The 15,328-nt window shown below is 39.4% G+C and overlaps 1 protein-coding gene across 3 annotated transcripts in view; it reads right to left on the reverse strand.

The window, feature by feature from the left end:
- ASB15 (ankyrin repeat and SOCS box containing 15) overlaps positions 1-15,043 on the reverse strand; it is a 33,008-nt gene extending 17,965 nt beyond the window's left edge. For 2 of the 3 annotated variants that reach the window (XM_060156774.1, XM_060156776.1), the window contains exons 1-5: positions 14,967-15,043; positions 4,132-4,310; positions 2,497-2,549; positions 2,291-2,422; positions 995-1,153 (exon numbers count right to left, since the gene is read on the reverse strand). In XM_060156774.1, the coding sequence (XP_060012757.1) occupies positions 995-1,153; positions 2,291-2,422; positions 2,497-2,549; positions 4,132-4,238 (451 nt within the window). In that variant the 5' untranslated portion in view covers positions 4,239-4,310; positions 14,967-15,043. Of the gene's footprint in view, positions 1-994; positions 1,154-2,290; positions 2,423-2,496; positions 2,550-4,131; positions 4,311-12,085; positions 12,665-14,966 lie in introns of those variants that run through there. The other variant, XM_060156775.1, reaches the window with a different exon arrangement.
- Between the last annotated feature and the right edge of the window lie 285 nt (positions 15,044-15,328).

Here is a 15,328-nt window from a genome sequence, read left to right on the forward strand (position 1 = left end):
CCCTCGCTCGCTGCAACTAGAGAAAGCCCGTGAGCAGCAACAAAGACCCAACGCAGCCAAAAATAAAATAAATAAATTAAAAAAGAAAAAGTTCTCAACACAAGAAAAAACAATGTGTAACTATGTGAAGTGAAGTATGTTAACTAAGCTTTTTGTAGTAATCATTTTGTGATATAGACATATATCAAATCATGTTGTATACCTTAAACTAATACCATGTTATATGTCAATTATATCTCAATAAAATGGGGGGCAAAATAAATCCAAGGATCTCAGGTGCCAAAGCCGAAACTCTTACTCCACATCTATGTCCCTAAGAGAAGGAAACTCTTACTCCACACCTATGTCCCTAAGAGAAGGAAAGGTTATCTTTAGTCATTTGTAGTTAATCTCATCTCTCTCTACTTCTACAAACAGACCTGCTAATTCTTATCTGTCAGCAAGCAGCAGGATACACAAGCCTGAGAAGAAGCTGATAGATAATCGACACCTTCAGGCTTACAAGCATTCCTGTGTCGTGTCACAGTGGCAACCCCCTAGTGGTGCCCAGGGCTGCACCTGTGTGCTCAGAATCTGCTGGATTTCCTGCCTTTCAGTTCTTCTTCCTTGTCCTGCTGTGGACCTGATGCCTCTCTTTGGAATTCCCTTTCTGCTTCTTTATTCAGGCTACAGATCACACATGCAGCCTTCCTTATAGCTGGACCCCAGTTAGAGAATATTCCTTTAGAATTGGCACTCCTGGCCTCATAAAACTCCTCATTCGGATCCCTCCTGATTAATTGTTGCTGAAAGAGCTTTCACATTTGACCTCTTTGTGGGATAGAAAAACAAAATCATAGGACAGGTGAGATGGGGGTTACGGGAAGACCTCAGGGAATGGAAGGAGATGAGGTCACACAACTTTAGCCAATCAATACACAGTGGTTTCCAATAAATACTTATTAAATATTATTTATCTCAAATTATAAAAGTTCTAGAAAGAAAGGTCATTTACCAAGCAGAAGGGGTGTCTCTCCTTTGTCATTTTTGGTGTTTGGGCACACTCCTTTCTCTAGTAAAGTTCTTACATTTTCCACCAGACCAGCTTTGACTGCCAAAGTCAAGGGTGTTTCTCCATCAGAGGTCTTGAACTCCCAGAGCGTCTTATAGGATGCTGAGATATGAAAGCATTGTGTAAAGTTAAAAATCTTTACTTAAAGGATATCATATAGATCAGAATGATGCAATATTATCTACAGTAGATTGAACAAAGTCAACTGATGAAAAAGGGGAGACTAAAAGGAGATATGATTAAAGTCTAGCAAATGACAGTGAGTAGAAGTAGACGAGCGTGGTCTTGCTAATCAAGTTGACATCTAGCAAACCAACATCTATGTCTCAAGGTGCCTTTTTAAAAAAATGATAAAGGGTTGTGAATTCTCATTTCTGAATAAATTGTAAAACAAATCCCCAATCTTTTGTATTATTATTTAAACTGCATCTGAAATTGCTTTTTATCAAATGAAGTCTGTGAATGTGGGAATGAGAAGTATTTGAATAAATGTATCCAGTCAGAATATGTCAGAAAAGAAATACCATGCTTAACATCATCTATTTCTGTCTGTCTGACTATCTGTCTACCTGTCTAATTATCTGTTTTTAACATTTTTTTAGCTGGCTGGCTAGCTGGATAGCTAATTATCCAGTAGCTATCATTATCTCCTACAGCAGAATCAGGGAGCAACATTGAACGTTGAAAAGTAGAACACTTTCAGATTGGTTTATAAGATGCTGAGATGTGAAAAATGCTATGTTAGAACATCAGAATTATTATTAATATTTAACCCTAGGTAGGCTTACCGCAATAATTATTAATGTTTGCATTATGAAAAAATTAATGTAATATAAGGATAGATATTGTAAGTACTACTTGTTGTACTAAATAATACTCTTTTGGATACCACTAACTCAAGAGACAATTCAAGACGAAAATTTAAAACTGACTTCTAAAAGCAAAAAGCTTTATTTTATATAAATTAATTCATGCTGCAGACAAACTTTTAAGTGATAATCACCAAACATCTTCCCACCAGCCTGTGCCATACTTTTAGGAGGATGCAAAGGGTGAGCCCTGAACCCCACAAAATGTACTGATCTTTGTACTCAGTTTAAAGCATGAGTACTGCCTTTTCCAAACTGCAAATCATCTTTTATTCTAATTTTTCTTTTCACTTGTTATGTTCATTGGGATTACTCCATAACATCTACATTATGGCTTCAGTCTGGTCAAGGGGATTTTATGTTCTCTTACCATCCAGGACAACCTCAAGTATTTGTCGAATGGGTTGAACAACAGCTTCATGCAATGGAAACCATCCTTTTTCATCAGCCTCCTCCAATGCATATTTATATTTCACATACTCCTGGAGCTCAAGAATGTGACCTAAAATAAACACATGGGCTGATAACAAATCTCTTGGCCAAGTAGAATCTACTGTAGGTGATACACCCACTTACCTTGCTTTATGGCTTCCACCAGCTTTCTCTTCTGATCACTTAGTGGTACAAATCTACAGAGAAAGAAAAACAAGCCATATTTGTATTCATGGTATACTTCAAGGAACCAAAACATTTATTTAGTTTTTGCACATACTTTTAATAATCAAGATCTAAAAGAAATGCACACAACTGATTTTATCTACTTTAAAAACATAAATGTCTAAAAGTCAGATACAGAGTGTATTTATGATACATTGGACCTAAGAACACTAGTGACGATGGAGAAACAGAAGATTACAATATCGTCTCTGAAATTAGTTGTAGGCAATGAAAAAAGGGGTAAACAACTGGAGTCAGAGTCAGAAGAGCTGGGTTCAGGTTTTGTGGTTTTGTGATCCTGGGGAGGCCAGTAACCTCTCTGGATGGTGGTTCCTACATTGGTAGAATGAGGGGATTAAATAGGAACATCTCTAAGGCTTCTCCCAACTTTAAAAACACTATGCTCAATAAAGGTTTGTTGCTTTGAACTTAATAATTGCTAATGAATGATTGCTTACTTGGGAGTGTATGCTCTACGCTGCATGTTAGAGTCTTTAAGCAACTGATCCACAAGTGAAATATAGGCTGAGCATTTACCGAACAAACTCCCAATCACTGGCCCAGCAGGTCATTGTCAGCCCTCAAGGAAGTTCTCTGGTGTGTGTGTTTATTCAGAGGCAACAAGGTATTTCATAAGAACTTGATTTAATTCTATTAAAGCAGAAGCATCCACTGGTATTCTAGGACTGTGAATGCCTTCCTGGGAACTCTGAAGTTTTAAAATCTGTTGCAGATGAGGGAAAAATTAACGAGAGCAGAAATTTAAATGTAATATGTCCATTTTTTAAAAGCTCAAAAGCAATAATTTTATAGCACTGAACCTTTTCAAAAGCACTTCAGAATTTCAGAATACAGGATTCTAAATACTATAATAGAATGTAAAGGTAAACTAAAGTTTGTTTTTGTCAGAAGTATAATGTATGCTATTCAAGACAAAAATTTACTTTGGCAGTTTTAGACTCTATAACTCTTGCCAACACAAAGCACCAATTTTATGTGAAATTTGTTAACTGCTGTCACTTGAATAGTAGATAATTAAATAGGCTCTGGTTTATATATGACTTTGTCATATATAATGAAATCGTTCAACTCTTTTCCCACTCGTTAAACTTACAGGCTAGGTGAGTTAGCATTATTCTTCGTATTTTAAAGGTGCAACATTTCTTATAAAGGGTGCCTGAGTCAGTAGCAGAACAGATTCTGTATACTTAGCTATACGTTAGTGGTATAAACAGTGCTTGCAAATTGGTTCACATTATTTATTGTCCTGTTTGATTCCGTAGGAATTTAGGAAATAGGCGATCATATACAACCAAATTCAACTGGGAATTTCCCATCTAGGTAATCTCCATATTCCACAGGAGATGGGGATGTGTAGAAGATCAAATAGCTAAACCTGTGCACAGGGGCTCCTGTACGGTATTTAATTCCTCGCCAGAAAAGAAAGGGAAGCATTTTCCTGGAGGAGGGCTCCGGAAATGTCGTTCATTTCATTTTACAACAAAATGAAGGCCATGAAAAAGTCTGGGTGAGGATAGTCAATTTGAATGTTACCTTTCAGGATATAACACAGTCTTGCTGGCTTCAATGGATTCTTGAATACTGAGCTGAACATCATAACTTGTAAGATGATCTTCATCGGGGTCATCATTAGCATCCATGACGGAATATAATTTTGAAAGAGGCAAATTCTTATTATCAGCAAATGCCACAGAACCGCATATAGAGTTTACCTGAAAGACGCAAAATGAAAATGCATTCACTTTTCCTCATTTAACAAACACAATGCAGTGAATACTTTAATCCATATTGTATATATAACACCCATTCTAACTTTTGAAACCTTAATTACCTGCCCTTTGGGTGTCTACATTTTCTAATTTTTGACTTTCTTTTGAGTAATGACTATAGTTGGGCTTACAAGAATTACTTTTTCCACACTTCTGACTTATGCTAATTTGGCCCATGTTTTTTCTCAAGACACTGTTCTACACAGCACATTAGAAGTTCAAAACTCTGAGAAGACAGACAGGGTTAGGAATAAAGAACAGTGAGCCTTTCACATTCTTTACTTTTTCTTTATTCTCTGTCTGTTGTGTGTGGTTTTTTTGTTTGCTTTTTTTGTGGTACGCGGGCCTCTCACCGCTGTGGCCTCTCCCGTTGCGGAGCACAGGCTCCAGACGCGCAGGCTCAGCGGCCATGGCTCACGGGCCCAGCCGCTCTGCGGCATGTGGGATCCTCCCGGCCTGGGGCACGAACCCGTGTCCCCTGCATCGGCAGGTGGACTCCCAACCACTGCGCCACCAGGGAAGCCATGTGTGTGGGGTTTTTTTTTTTTTTTTTTTTTTGCTGATTTAGTCCTTTCTTCACACCCATGGTTTGAGTTGGCTGCCTTGAATTGCAGTTATTTCTGTATTTGGGTTCAACTCCTTCTACCAAAATCTACGTTCTTTGAGGTGAAGGGCTCTACCTCACTTATCTCTGCAACGCCTGCAACTCTAAAAGGTGCCTGGCATGGGGAAGCTTCCCAATGAACATATGTTGATTTACAGTTGGAGAGAACAGGATGTCACAAATGTAGTAACTTAGCCCTGCCGTCAGGAAATTTGATAGAGCAAGTGGAGAAGACAGGAAGGAAACTTCAAATAGAAGGAACTGAGAACTTTTAAGCACTGTTCTTCTTGAGAAAAGACTGTCTAGTCTCACAATGAAGTGAACAGCTTTCAGAAGTCCAGAACTTTAAAATAAAACAAGAGAGGGCTTCCCTGGTGGCGCAGTGGTTGAGAGTCCGCCTGCCGATGCAGGGGACATGGGTTCGTGCCCCGGTCTGGGAAGATCCCACATGCCGCGGAGCGGCTGGGCTCGTGAGCCATGGCCGCTGAGCCTGCGCGTCCGGAGCCTATGCTCCGCGACGGGAGAGGCCACAACAGTAAGAGGCCCGCGTACCGCAAAAAATAATAATAATAAAAATAAAATAAAACAGGAGAGGGTTAACCTGCCAAAAACAGCCTTAGGCACTTGGAGGACTTCTTTACTGACCAGTTTAGATGGGTTTGATAGACCACATGGCTCTCTGGGTGCTCCAGGATATCCACCTTTATGGACTTGTGCTACATGCATTCCTGGCCATGGAAAGATCCTTTCTCACACCTTGACAGAAGGGCATCCTTAATGCAGTTAGGGAGGCTGGAACTGCTAATATAAGGACGGGTGTGGTAAGGACCAGCTTTATTAAGTGAGGCTTAATTGTGGGAACTGTTAAACAATAAGCAGGGTTAAAATGGACTCCTGCTTTTGAAGAAAAGAGTCGAAAACAGAGAGGCTTCTGGACTGACTTACGTCATTTATTGATGGCTAGTTCAGTTCTCCCTAATCCACTTGTTTCAACCAAACCAGAGCCACCATGAACGGTTGTGCAGGATGTGCGCTACCCAAGTGTTCCTGGTTGACGAAATCCAGCCAAATCTCCCCTACTCGAGTTGTGCACGCTGAGAGGGTGCTTCTCCGAGGAAGCAGCATCTTTTCTTCATCTGCACCAAAGTGCTTATAGCTTGTGGGATTCCTGAACTCAGCTGAAAATTTTTTAACACCAGAAAGTTAAACAAAAAGAGGCCGGATTATTTAGTGTTTTGGATAATAAATGAGGAGAGATAGACATGACACCTCTTACCATCCAGTCTTCCAATCTTTTCCCAAAGTGGAAGGGCCTCAGGATTTGGTTACTCTCCTTCAGAAAGAAAGCCATGGTATCTCAGCAATCTCAAAGGTCTGACACGTACCCGAGGGACCTTATTCACCAAACAGACTCAAGTGGTATTTAAAAAAATCTATTGTTTCTCTGTTCATTGTCTACCTTCTCCGAGAATGTGACCCAATAAGAGCAGAGAATTAGTCTGCTTTCAGAGCCAAGAGAAGTACCATCTTAAGGTATGTGGACTATAAATGGGTGTTAAATGAGCTAATAAGTGAACCTAACATAATCTAAGTTCTGCTTTATTCTTAGAGTTGACCATTTTCCTCAAGTATGGAATCTTCTAACTAAATGAATCTGATTGCCCACCCTCTGTCTGGCTTCATTTTTCTCGCATCTGTGCTTTTATATCTGATTCCCCTTCATTCACAAGGCCCTCCCAGCTGTTCCAACTCATGGTCCCCATGGCCTCAAGCCCGGCTCCAGCCATTCCTCCTTTGGAAGGAAGCCCTTGCTGAAATTCTTCAGCTCCTCTCTGGACCTCTTCATCCATGAATATCTCCTCTTATATAGTATTTTTCCAACATCTGGATTTACACTCATTTTGTATTAGCTTTGCAAGTTCTTCACATTTTCATGTTTTGTATTCTCACTTGGACTATTAGGTTTCTGAGGGAAAAAAAAACAACACCTTACTTTCTTTGTCCTTTATGTCTTTTCTCTCTAATTCCACCTCCTAATCAACTATAGGAAAGTGCCATTCTCAGTGGCCACTGGGAAAAAGTTGTTGACTCATTACTGGCAGACAAGTCCTGAGTCCCTTCTGGCAGCATGATTAGACGATGAAGTTAGCAGTGTGGCATCACCCGTCGCCTGTCTCACTAATGTCACTGTGGAGATGAGGAGATTGCATGGCTCTGGGATTAGTAATGGGATCCAGAGACTTTCGCCTATTTAAATCACCAGCTTAACTCTAAACCTGTTTGAAATTTGGGCTTCCAGTACGTGAGACACCACAGACTCCTAAGAGAACTGAGTTGCTCTGTGGAAAGTTTTTTTTTTTTTAATGTCCTTTTAACTACCATCCAGAAGGATGTTATCTAAGACTCTTAACTATTTTGTATCCCTAACAACAGCAGGATCTAAATGGTGAGGAAAGTCTTGCTACTACATGGAACATCTCCCATCTAAAATAAACTGTCTCCAACATTTTCCTGAAAGCTTGGGATGAACTGAAGACCTGTGCGCAGGTACTCTAAGGTGTCAGACAGACAATCAAGGGAGCATCATTGGAACAGAACCAGAGACATCAAGATGCAATGAGAAGAGCAAAAGGAGATATATCTGTCTACTGCCAGCCTTTATTTAAAATTATTTAAATAAAGCACCAACCAGGAGTCTGAGGAAAGGCCAAATAATATTTTGACATCTTTTAAGACCTATTCACAAAAACCCCACTTCTCAGTCTAGATAATTAATTGATCTTTTCTAGATAATCATTTGTCAGTCTTTTTCTGGATAAGCCCATTAGTGAGATTTATTTATTCTCCATAAGTAGCTGATTTACAAAATAATTGGGACTATCATTGGAAAGTTAGCCTTTCAGTTCAGGCACTGGTTAACCTTGTTTAGAGTCAGGAACACGTTTGATGAAAGCAATGGATTCTCTCTCTGGAGGGATGCATGCCCACTCAAAATTCTGCATAAAATTTTAGGGAATTCATGGATCCTCTGAAGCCCTTTCATGTACCCCAGGAAAAGAACCACTAAATAAAGGATTTCCAAATGCTAAATGTATTATTCAGATATCAAGAATTTTTAGCTTACTGTCAGATGGGCTGAGTAAAATCCTAGAGTAAGATGGTGGGGAAAGGATTTGGTTATCCTGTAAGTTTTAGAATAACTTTGGTAATAATAAAAATGGTGATTATGATAATAGCCGTAAGTTATTGAGTGCTTGCTTTGTTTCAAGCACCACGCAAAGCACTTTGCGTACACTGCCTTGTTTTAAATCCTCCAATTCTACTTTGTAGGTATTAGAGATTTATTGTACATAAGTGGAAACTTAGGCTTCAAGAGGTTGAGAGACCCACCCAATGTCACAGAACTGCTAAGTAGGGTCTGGATAGAGTACGGTAACTTCATTTTTAATGTCTTTCCAAAGCTGCAGGAAAACAACCCACAGTCTGTTGTACTTAAAAGAAAACATTCTGATCTTGCTCTTAACAGTCAGCTCTTGATGACAATAACTTCCAAAAATAAAAAATAGCTTCCAGGGACACATCAATCTTTATCGTCAGCTCTGTGCAATGGAGATTTGTGTTGCTTACGGTGGTCTGAGGTATCGTAAACTTGCTTTTATTCTATACTTTTTGTCCTGGAATCTAAACATTACTGCCTAAAAAATTGGATCAACATTCCAGTTTGTGCCTGACTGAAGTGGCCAAGGGGTTGGGACGATGTTGCAGGTATGATGCAGGGGTGAACATGGGTATATGATGCCTCTCGGCGCTGAATTCTCTAAACTCCCCTCAATCCACAATCCGGCTGCCACAATACTGTTGATGAGTTTGTGAGGCCCCTCAGACCTTCCCTTGAAACCTGTGAGCTCCTAAAGCGTGGGACCAAGGTCCTCCTTCCCCCTGGACAGGGCCCAGCATAACTTCGTTCCCCGTGAATTGCTTGGTTGGCTTGCTTCCAATTACATCCAAGTCTGCTTACATCACTCACTCACATGCTCTGTCTTAGGCATAAAAAATTGAAACCGTCTCTGTGGGTTCTAAACAGGACTGGTCTTAAGAGTTCCCAGAGTGGACAGATGCTTCCATGTTGCAAGGAAGGACTTTGTGTTCATAAATATCACCCTACCTCAGCACCTGTCACATCGGTGTAATTCTGTTACATCAGTGAGAGAGTCTGTCCCTTGGGGCTTATTGTTCCATCTTCCAGTGTCCCTTTTTTTGTGTGTGTTTTTTGTTTCTTTTTGCGGTACGCGGGCCTCTCACTGCTATGGCCTCTCCCGTTGCGCAGCACAGGCTCCAGATGCGCAGGCTCAGCGGCCATGGCTCACGGGCCCAGCCGCTCCGCGGCATGTGGGATCTTCCCGGACTGGGGCATGAACCCGCGTCCCCTGCATCGGCAGGCGGACTCCCAACCGCTGCGCCACCAGGGAAGTCCCAGTGTCCCTTTTAAAATGCCAGTAACACCATACTGGCCCCCCATGGAGGACCAGGATCTCTTGGAATATTTGCTGAGGGTGACATGGGGTGGGGAAGACGGTAAAGGGTCTAAGACTGAATCTAGTGGAAGGTGACAGGAGGGGATAAGAAAAGGGCAATACAGTAATATTTGGTGTTCTTTATACAGGGCCAGCCCCAAAATAAACACTCTGAGGTTCTGAAAGAGGTGCAGGTTCTGCTGTGTGGAACTGGGGACGCTGATATTCTGAGGAAATTTTCTTTTACGTTGAAAGTGCAATGGTTTTGGAGCAAGGAGCTTATCTATTAGAGGTCCCAGAGGGAATCCTAAGGATTTGTCCCATGAGAGGAGTAGCTTTAGTTAAAAGGCATTTTTACATTTTGGTTTTATTAGAAAAAGACAGTTTTCATACACAAAACAATATTCATTCTCATTTTTCTTCATTTTGACCTTCATCTATGTAATACTGAAGACATATGGAAATCAAAATAAATAAAATGTTGTTACAGCTTTGTTTTTTATTTGGTGGCTACACACTTTTGCTTTTTCAGAATCCTGTAGCACAAAGTGACAAATCAGATAAATGGCTTTATTAGGCTGATTTCAGCAACAGAGTCAACTAGTCCCCAAGATATTTCAGAGGGACGTGAAACTGTCAGAATTGGGTTCCAACGCACAGACAAAGGTAACTTCTATTTACAAGTAATAAGTTACAGCAATTCCCTCTTCGTGGTATTTGCCTTTTCTATTAGAGAGAAATCCTATGAATGACAAGGAGAACTAGACCAGTTGAAATAGCATCTTCCTTAACGGCACAACTAGTTCTGATAAACCACACACACACACACACACACACACACACACACACACACACACACACAATGTTAGTCCAGAAAATGAATGCTACTTTTATGTTGCCTCAAAAAGTTACAACTCAACATTTTAGAAAGGATATAAAAAGGTGAAGTGGACATATTGTTTTCTAGACACTAAGTATGATATCTGGTATGTAATAAGAATTCACTAAGTATTTGCTGAATAAATAAATAATTGAATGATCAAATATATTCTACTCTTAAAATTAGCAAAAGAATAGATTAACCTTGTATTTTTCCTCCACGTCATATGTATGTTTTTGCCAAGTTCACATCCAATTTTGGGGCTGCACTAACTGAGGCTTAATTTCTAAGTAAAAATATTAGTGATAAAACCTGTCATACTAGTTTTGCTTATCTCTAGTTTCATATTAGAAAATTAGACATTTTTACTCCCTCCTATTGATTTCCAAGGCAATTTCAATTGTGACAGAGATGGCTGAAGATGTATGCTAGTTTTTGAAAATGACACTCACATAGAATAGGAAGGAGTTTTAGGTTCACAATTATGTGGATTTCTAGAGGAATATAAACAAGAGAATGGAAAAGAATAGAGCAGACATGGCCCGTGAAAAGGCAAATTATTCACAGACATGCCCTTATCACAAGCTGGTATGATGACATGATTCTTTTAAAGACTTATCCTTTTGTCTGTAATTCTAAATGTAGGAATCTATCATATAGAAATTCAGAGATGTGGAAAAAGATTTGTATGTGAAAATGTTCACCTCTGCCATATGTAAACTGCCAAAACATTAGAAACACTATCAAATGTCCAACAAGAGGGAATTTGTAGAAGATATTATTGTGCACCCAAGCTATGGAAAACTATATAGTTATTAAAATTCATATCCTTGAAGAATAATGCCATAGATAAGTGTCATATACGAGAATGAGGTTCATTTAATCAGATATGACCAGACCCTTTGAGGGAACTAAGGTTGATTTTATAGAGCCAAAGTTTACAAAGTCTTCCAGAAAACTGGCCTGGTATCTGGTTCACAGACTGAGCCTTACAGGTGGTGAGATAGGTCACTTCCTGGCAGGCCAGACCTTGGTGACATTGAGAAGAGAGGAAAGTACCCACATTTATAGTAAAGCAGGTAAACCCTGGTGGAGAGAGTGTCTTGGCTTGGGGAGGAGCAGAAATATGAAAGACTGATCTGTTTACCTGATCCAAGCAAAGGCTTCCTTACCTAAGTTATTGTGTCTGTCTGCATGAGACCAAACTTATTTTCCACTAATTAGTGAATGGCAGCTCCTGAGGAAGATGAAGCCCGTTATAGATTATAAAATAGCTGCCTTTTATTTACACAGTTGAATTGTAGGGTGAGTAAAAAAGTTCTGACTACATTAATTAGCTACAATAACAATAAAAATTAAATATCTCTAGACCTTAATAAAAAGTATTGTTCATATACATATGTTTATGTGTATTTGTACATATATACATATACAAATACAAATACATATATAGATATACATATATTCTCCCTCTAACAATATTTGTTCCTGAAAATATTTGTTTCATCTGAACAGGGCAGAAGTTCCTGTTCGGCGCTTGTCAAATCTTTTTCCATTAAAAACTCAATAATGAGTCATTGCATTTCTTCATACATTATTCTGAAATTATATACAGGCCAGTGATTTTTTTTCTGCTGGAGACAGTAGTTGAATTTGCCCTCCCAGCTTAGCTGCCTTATTAGCTGCGTCTAACGTGTTGCAAGTAGTCAACAAACATTACCTGTTATTTTTCTGTGACTGAACCCCTCTGGAACGGGGAAGTAGAAGTCTAGGGGTTGTCTGGTGGTTTCAGCTGTCCTCGCTCTTGAACAGGTATGCTGACACACTCCTTATTACCTTCTCCTTCCTTTTCTCTAGAATCACCTGATTTCAGAGCTGAAGAGCATTAGGTAGCCCCACTTGTAAATTCCATTTCCAAGATGCCCAACAAGTAATTATCCAGCCTCAGCTTGAACAGCAAAGTGACAGGAAGTTTACTATATCCCACACAGCCCTTCATCTTTGGCCAGCTTTAACAATTAGGAAATACACTTAAGTTGAATCCATCTCCTCGAATAAGTATTCTATAATCCTAGTTCTAGTTCTCAGGACCATGTTGAGAAAATGTGCTCCTCTGCCACATGAGAGCCCTTTAAACATCTTTCACGGGCTTCCCTGGTGGCGCAGTGGTTGAGAGTCCGCCTACCGATGCAGCGGACATGGGTTCGTGCCCTGGTCCGGGAAGATCCCACATGCCGCAGAGTGGCTGGGCCCGTGAGCCATGGCCGCTGGGCCTGCGCGTCCGGAGCCTGTGCTCCGCAACGGGAGAGGCAACAACAGTGAGAGGCCCGCGTACCGCAAAAAAAAAAAAAAAAACATCTCTCAGGAAGGTTGTCAGGTCTCCACTGAGGCTTCTCCGCCCAGACCTGGACAACTGTTCTTCCTATGATGTGGGTTCACCTTCCTCCACCATGTTGATTGCTTTCTTGTAAACACACTCGTTTATCCATCTCTTTCTAAAAGTGGCTCTGGACCATGGGCTCTGATGGCAGTACGACAGCTGTAGTCAGACCAACACAACAGTAAGCAGGTGTGACCACCTCCCTTTTGCTAGAAACTGAAGATCTGTTAATTTAGCCCAAGTTCAGACGAATTTGGGGCTATTATATTTACAGACTTGATTTGGACCTCTGTTCCCCTAAATTCTACAAGTCATATTTCCCCCCCACATTATTGCTGTACAATTCTGTGTAGGACTCTTTATTTAATCCTATTGTGTTTCTTTCTTTCTTTTAGATTTGAATTTTATTTCAGTCTGCTAAGAGATAATGCATTTTCTATCCCTCCAAATATTGTTCTATTTGCATGTCTTCTATATGTCTACCTGCTCCATTAATAATGCAAATGTTGAAGAGAAATTGGCGCAGGAAAGAGGCCTTCAGGTTGACATTGATCTATTATTTAGCAACCTTCGAGAAAAGCTGTTTATCCAGTTACAAATCCTCCCAAAGACACCACGATCTACTATTAATGTCTCCTTTCTACTATGTCTCCATAGTAGATACTATGCGTCTGTATTTCAACAAGATAACAAGACCGTCGTCAAGAGATACTGTCAAATATCTTGTTGAAATACAGACGCATAGTATCTACTACATTCCTCTTCTCTACTAAGTCAAAAAGACAAAGGAGGAGAGTTGACTCACCAGTTCTCAGTAATTATTATTTTTCCTGAGGATTTTCAGACCATCCTATTCGTTCATTCAAAAATATGTATTCAGTGTCTGCTATATTCCAGGCACATTGCTAGACACAAGGCAATAGGATCCATGCACCAAAGAGTTTACTGTCTTTAAATAATGCATTCTAGACTTTTCCCAAGAAACACCACCAATAACTCCCCTCCCTTCAAAGGTTTAGCAGAGAGTCAAGCACACAGCAGGTCCTCAATAAATATTTGTCTTATTGAATTTAATACTTATTATAAGCAATATCTATTAAGTGCCTACCTGTGACATGCATTAAGCTAAGTATGTTAAATATTTTATGTCATGCAATTTCTATGACACACTTCCCCCCCATTTTACAGATGAGGAAACTGAGGAACACAATGGTTAGGTTATTTGTCCAAGCCTGTACATCTAGTGAGTGGAAGAGATGTAGATACAAACCCAGTCATTTGACATTAGAGGTCACACAGCTTGACCCCTGTACTGTAACTCATGACTCAGCTACTCTGATGGAATTAATACAAAAGTGTCTCATTTTATAATCCAAAGATTCATAAGCCTCAGAAAAAATTTTTTAAAAGAGTTTAAGCAAATAACTAGCAAACCTATCAAACAACTCTAGTGGAAATATAAATATTTTAGGTAGATTTTCATTTCAAAACAAGGTATTCCCATAAAAATAACAAAGTGTAGAATTATGATATTTTATGACAATAATATAACATTCTCAGCACAAAGCAGTGTTAGGATTTCCTCGTCCACATTGCTGTTATTTCATAGAAATCATTTCATTTTAGACGTAGAATGTTCCTTAGAAGTTATCTATTCATGTAAGAGCCAGATGGGTGATGGTCTCAAATAAATTCTAAGGACTTTCCAACCTCAAGACTATGATTTAATTTCCAGAAGCTAATTTCCAATTCTACTGAGATCGTTTTTTTTCCATCTGACTTCAAAGAATTTAAAGGAATTCTTTCAATCTGAATAATAAGCATCCATCTTCTGTTATAAGTGATTTAAAAACACCTTGATAAAAATTTAATTATTCACAAAAACCATTTAATTTTTTTCTCAGAAACCAGGGCTAGCTAAGACATTCCACAGTGTCTATGCTGACACTTTCTATGAGCATATTCATTCTTGATCTCTTTTTCTCATGATACTATTTTTTACTAAGCTTAATAACTATGCAATTGAGTTAATATTCTGTAAATGAATGAAACAACCCTGGCTTTATTCTGTAATTAAAAAGGCCCTAGACAGGTGATCAATGGTAAAGAAAGTAATGAGAAGCTATCACAATACGTGTTTCCATCTCTTCAAAATATTCCCAATACTAGACTACTGAAGCGAGTTGGTGAGGAACAGGTAAAATATTTCATAATCTCTCACCTTTTGGAATTATCATCTTGTCATTCTTATCCAGGACCTTGCCTTCCTAAATCAGAGGAAGTGTCTTGGAGCCAATGTGTTCCTCTGTGTATCTAAAATTAAGTACCCAGTTGGTGGCTAAATTAAGATCTGACCTTGTACAACTGAAATATGAACGATTCCTGGCACATAGTAAAGTGAGATTTCTCTGGACCCTCATCACAAGAAACACATGGCCACAGAGGTATAATAAGATTATCTGGGTCCTGATTGGTTCAAAGAACTCTCATGAAAACAAATGATCTGCCAACCCAGCTGCTATGAGGGTCCTTGCTGAAGGAACAAAGCAAAACCACTTAAGTAGAATTTAAAAATATTTTAAA

The sequence above is a fragment of the Lagenorhynchus albirostris genome, chromosome 8 (genome assembly GCF_949774975.1).
Source record: "Lagenorhynchus albirostris chromosome 8, mLagAlb1.1, whole genome shotgun sequence".
In the NCBI taxonomy this organism is placed as follows: domain Eukaryota; kingdom Metazoa; phylum Chordata; class Mammalia; order Artiodactyla; family Delphinidae; genus Lagenorhynchus; species Lagenorhynchus albirostris.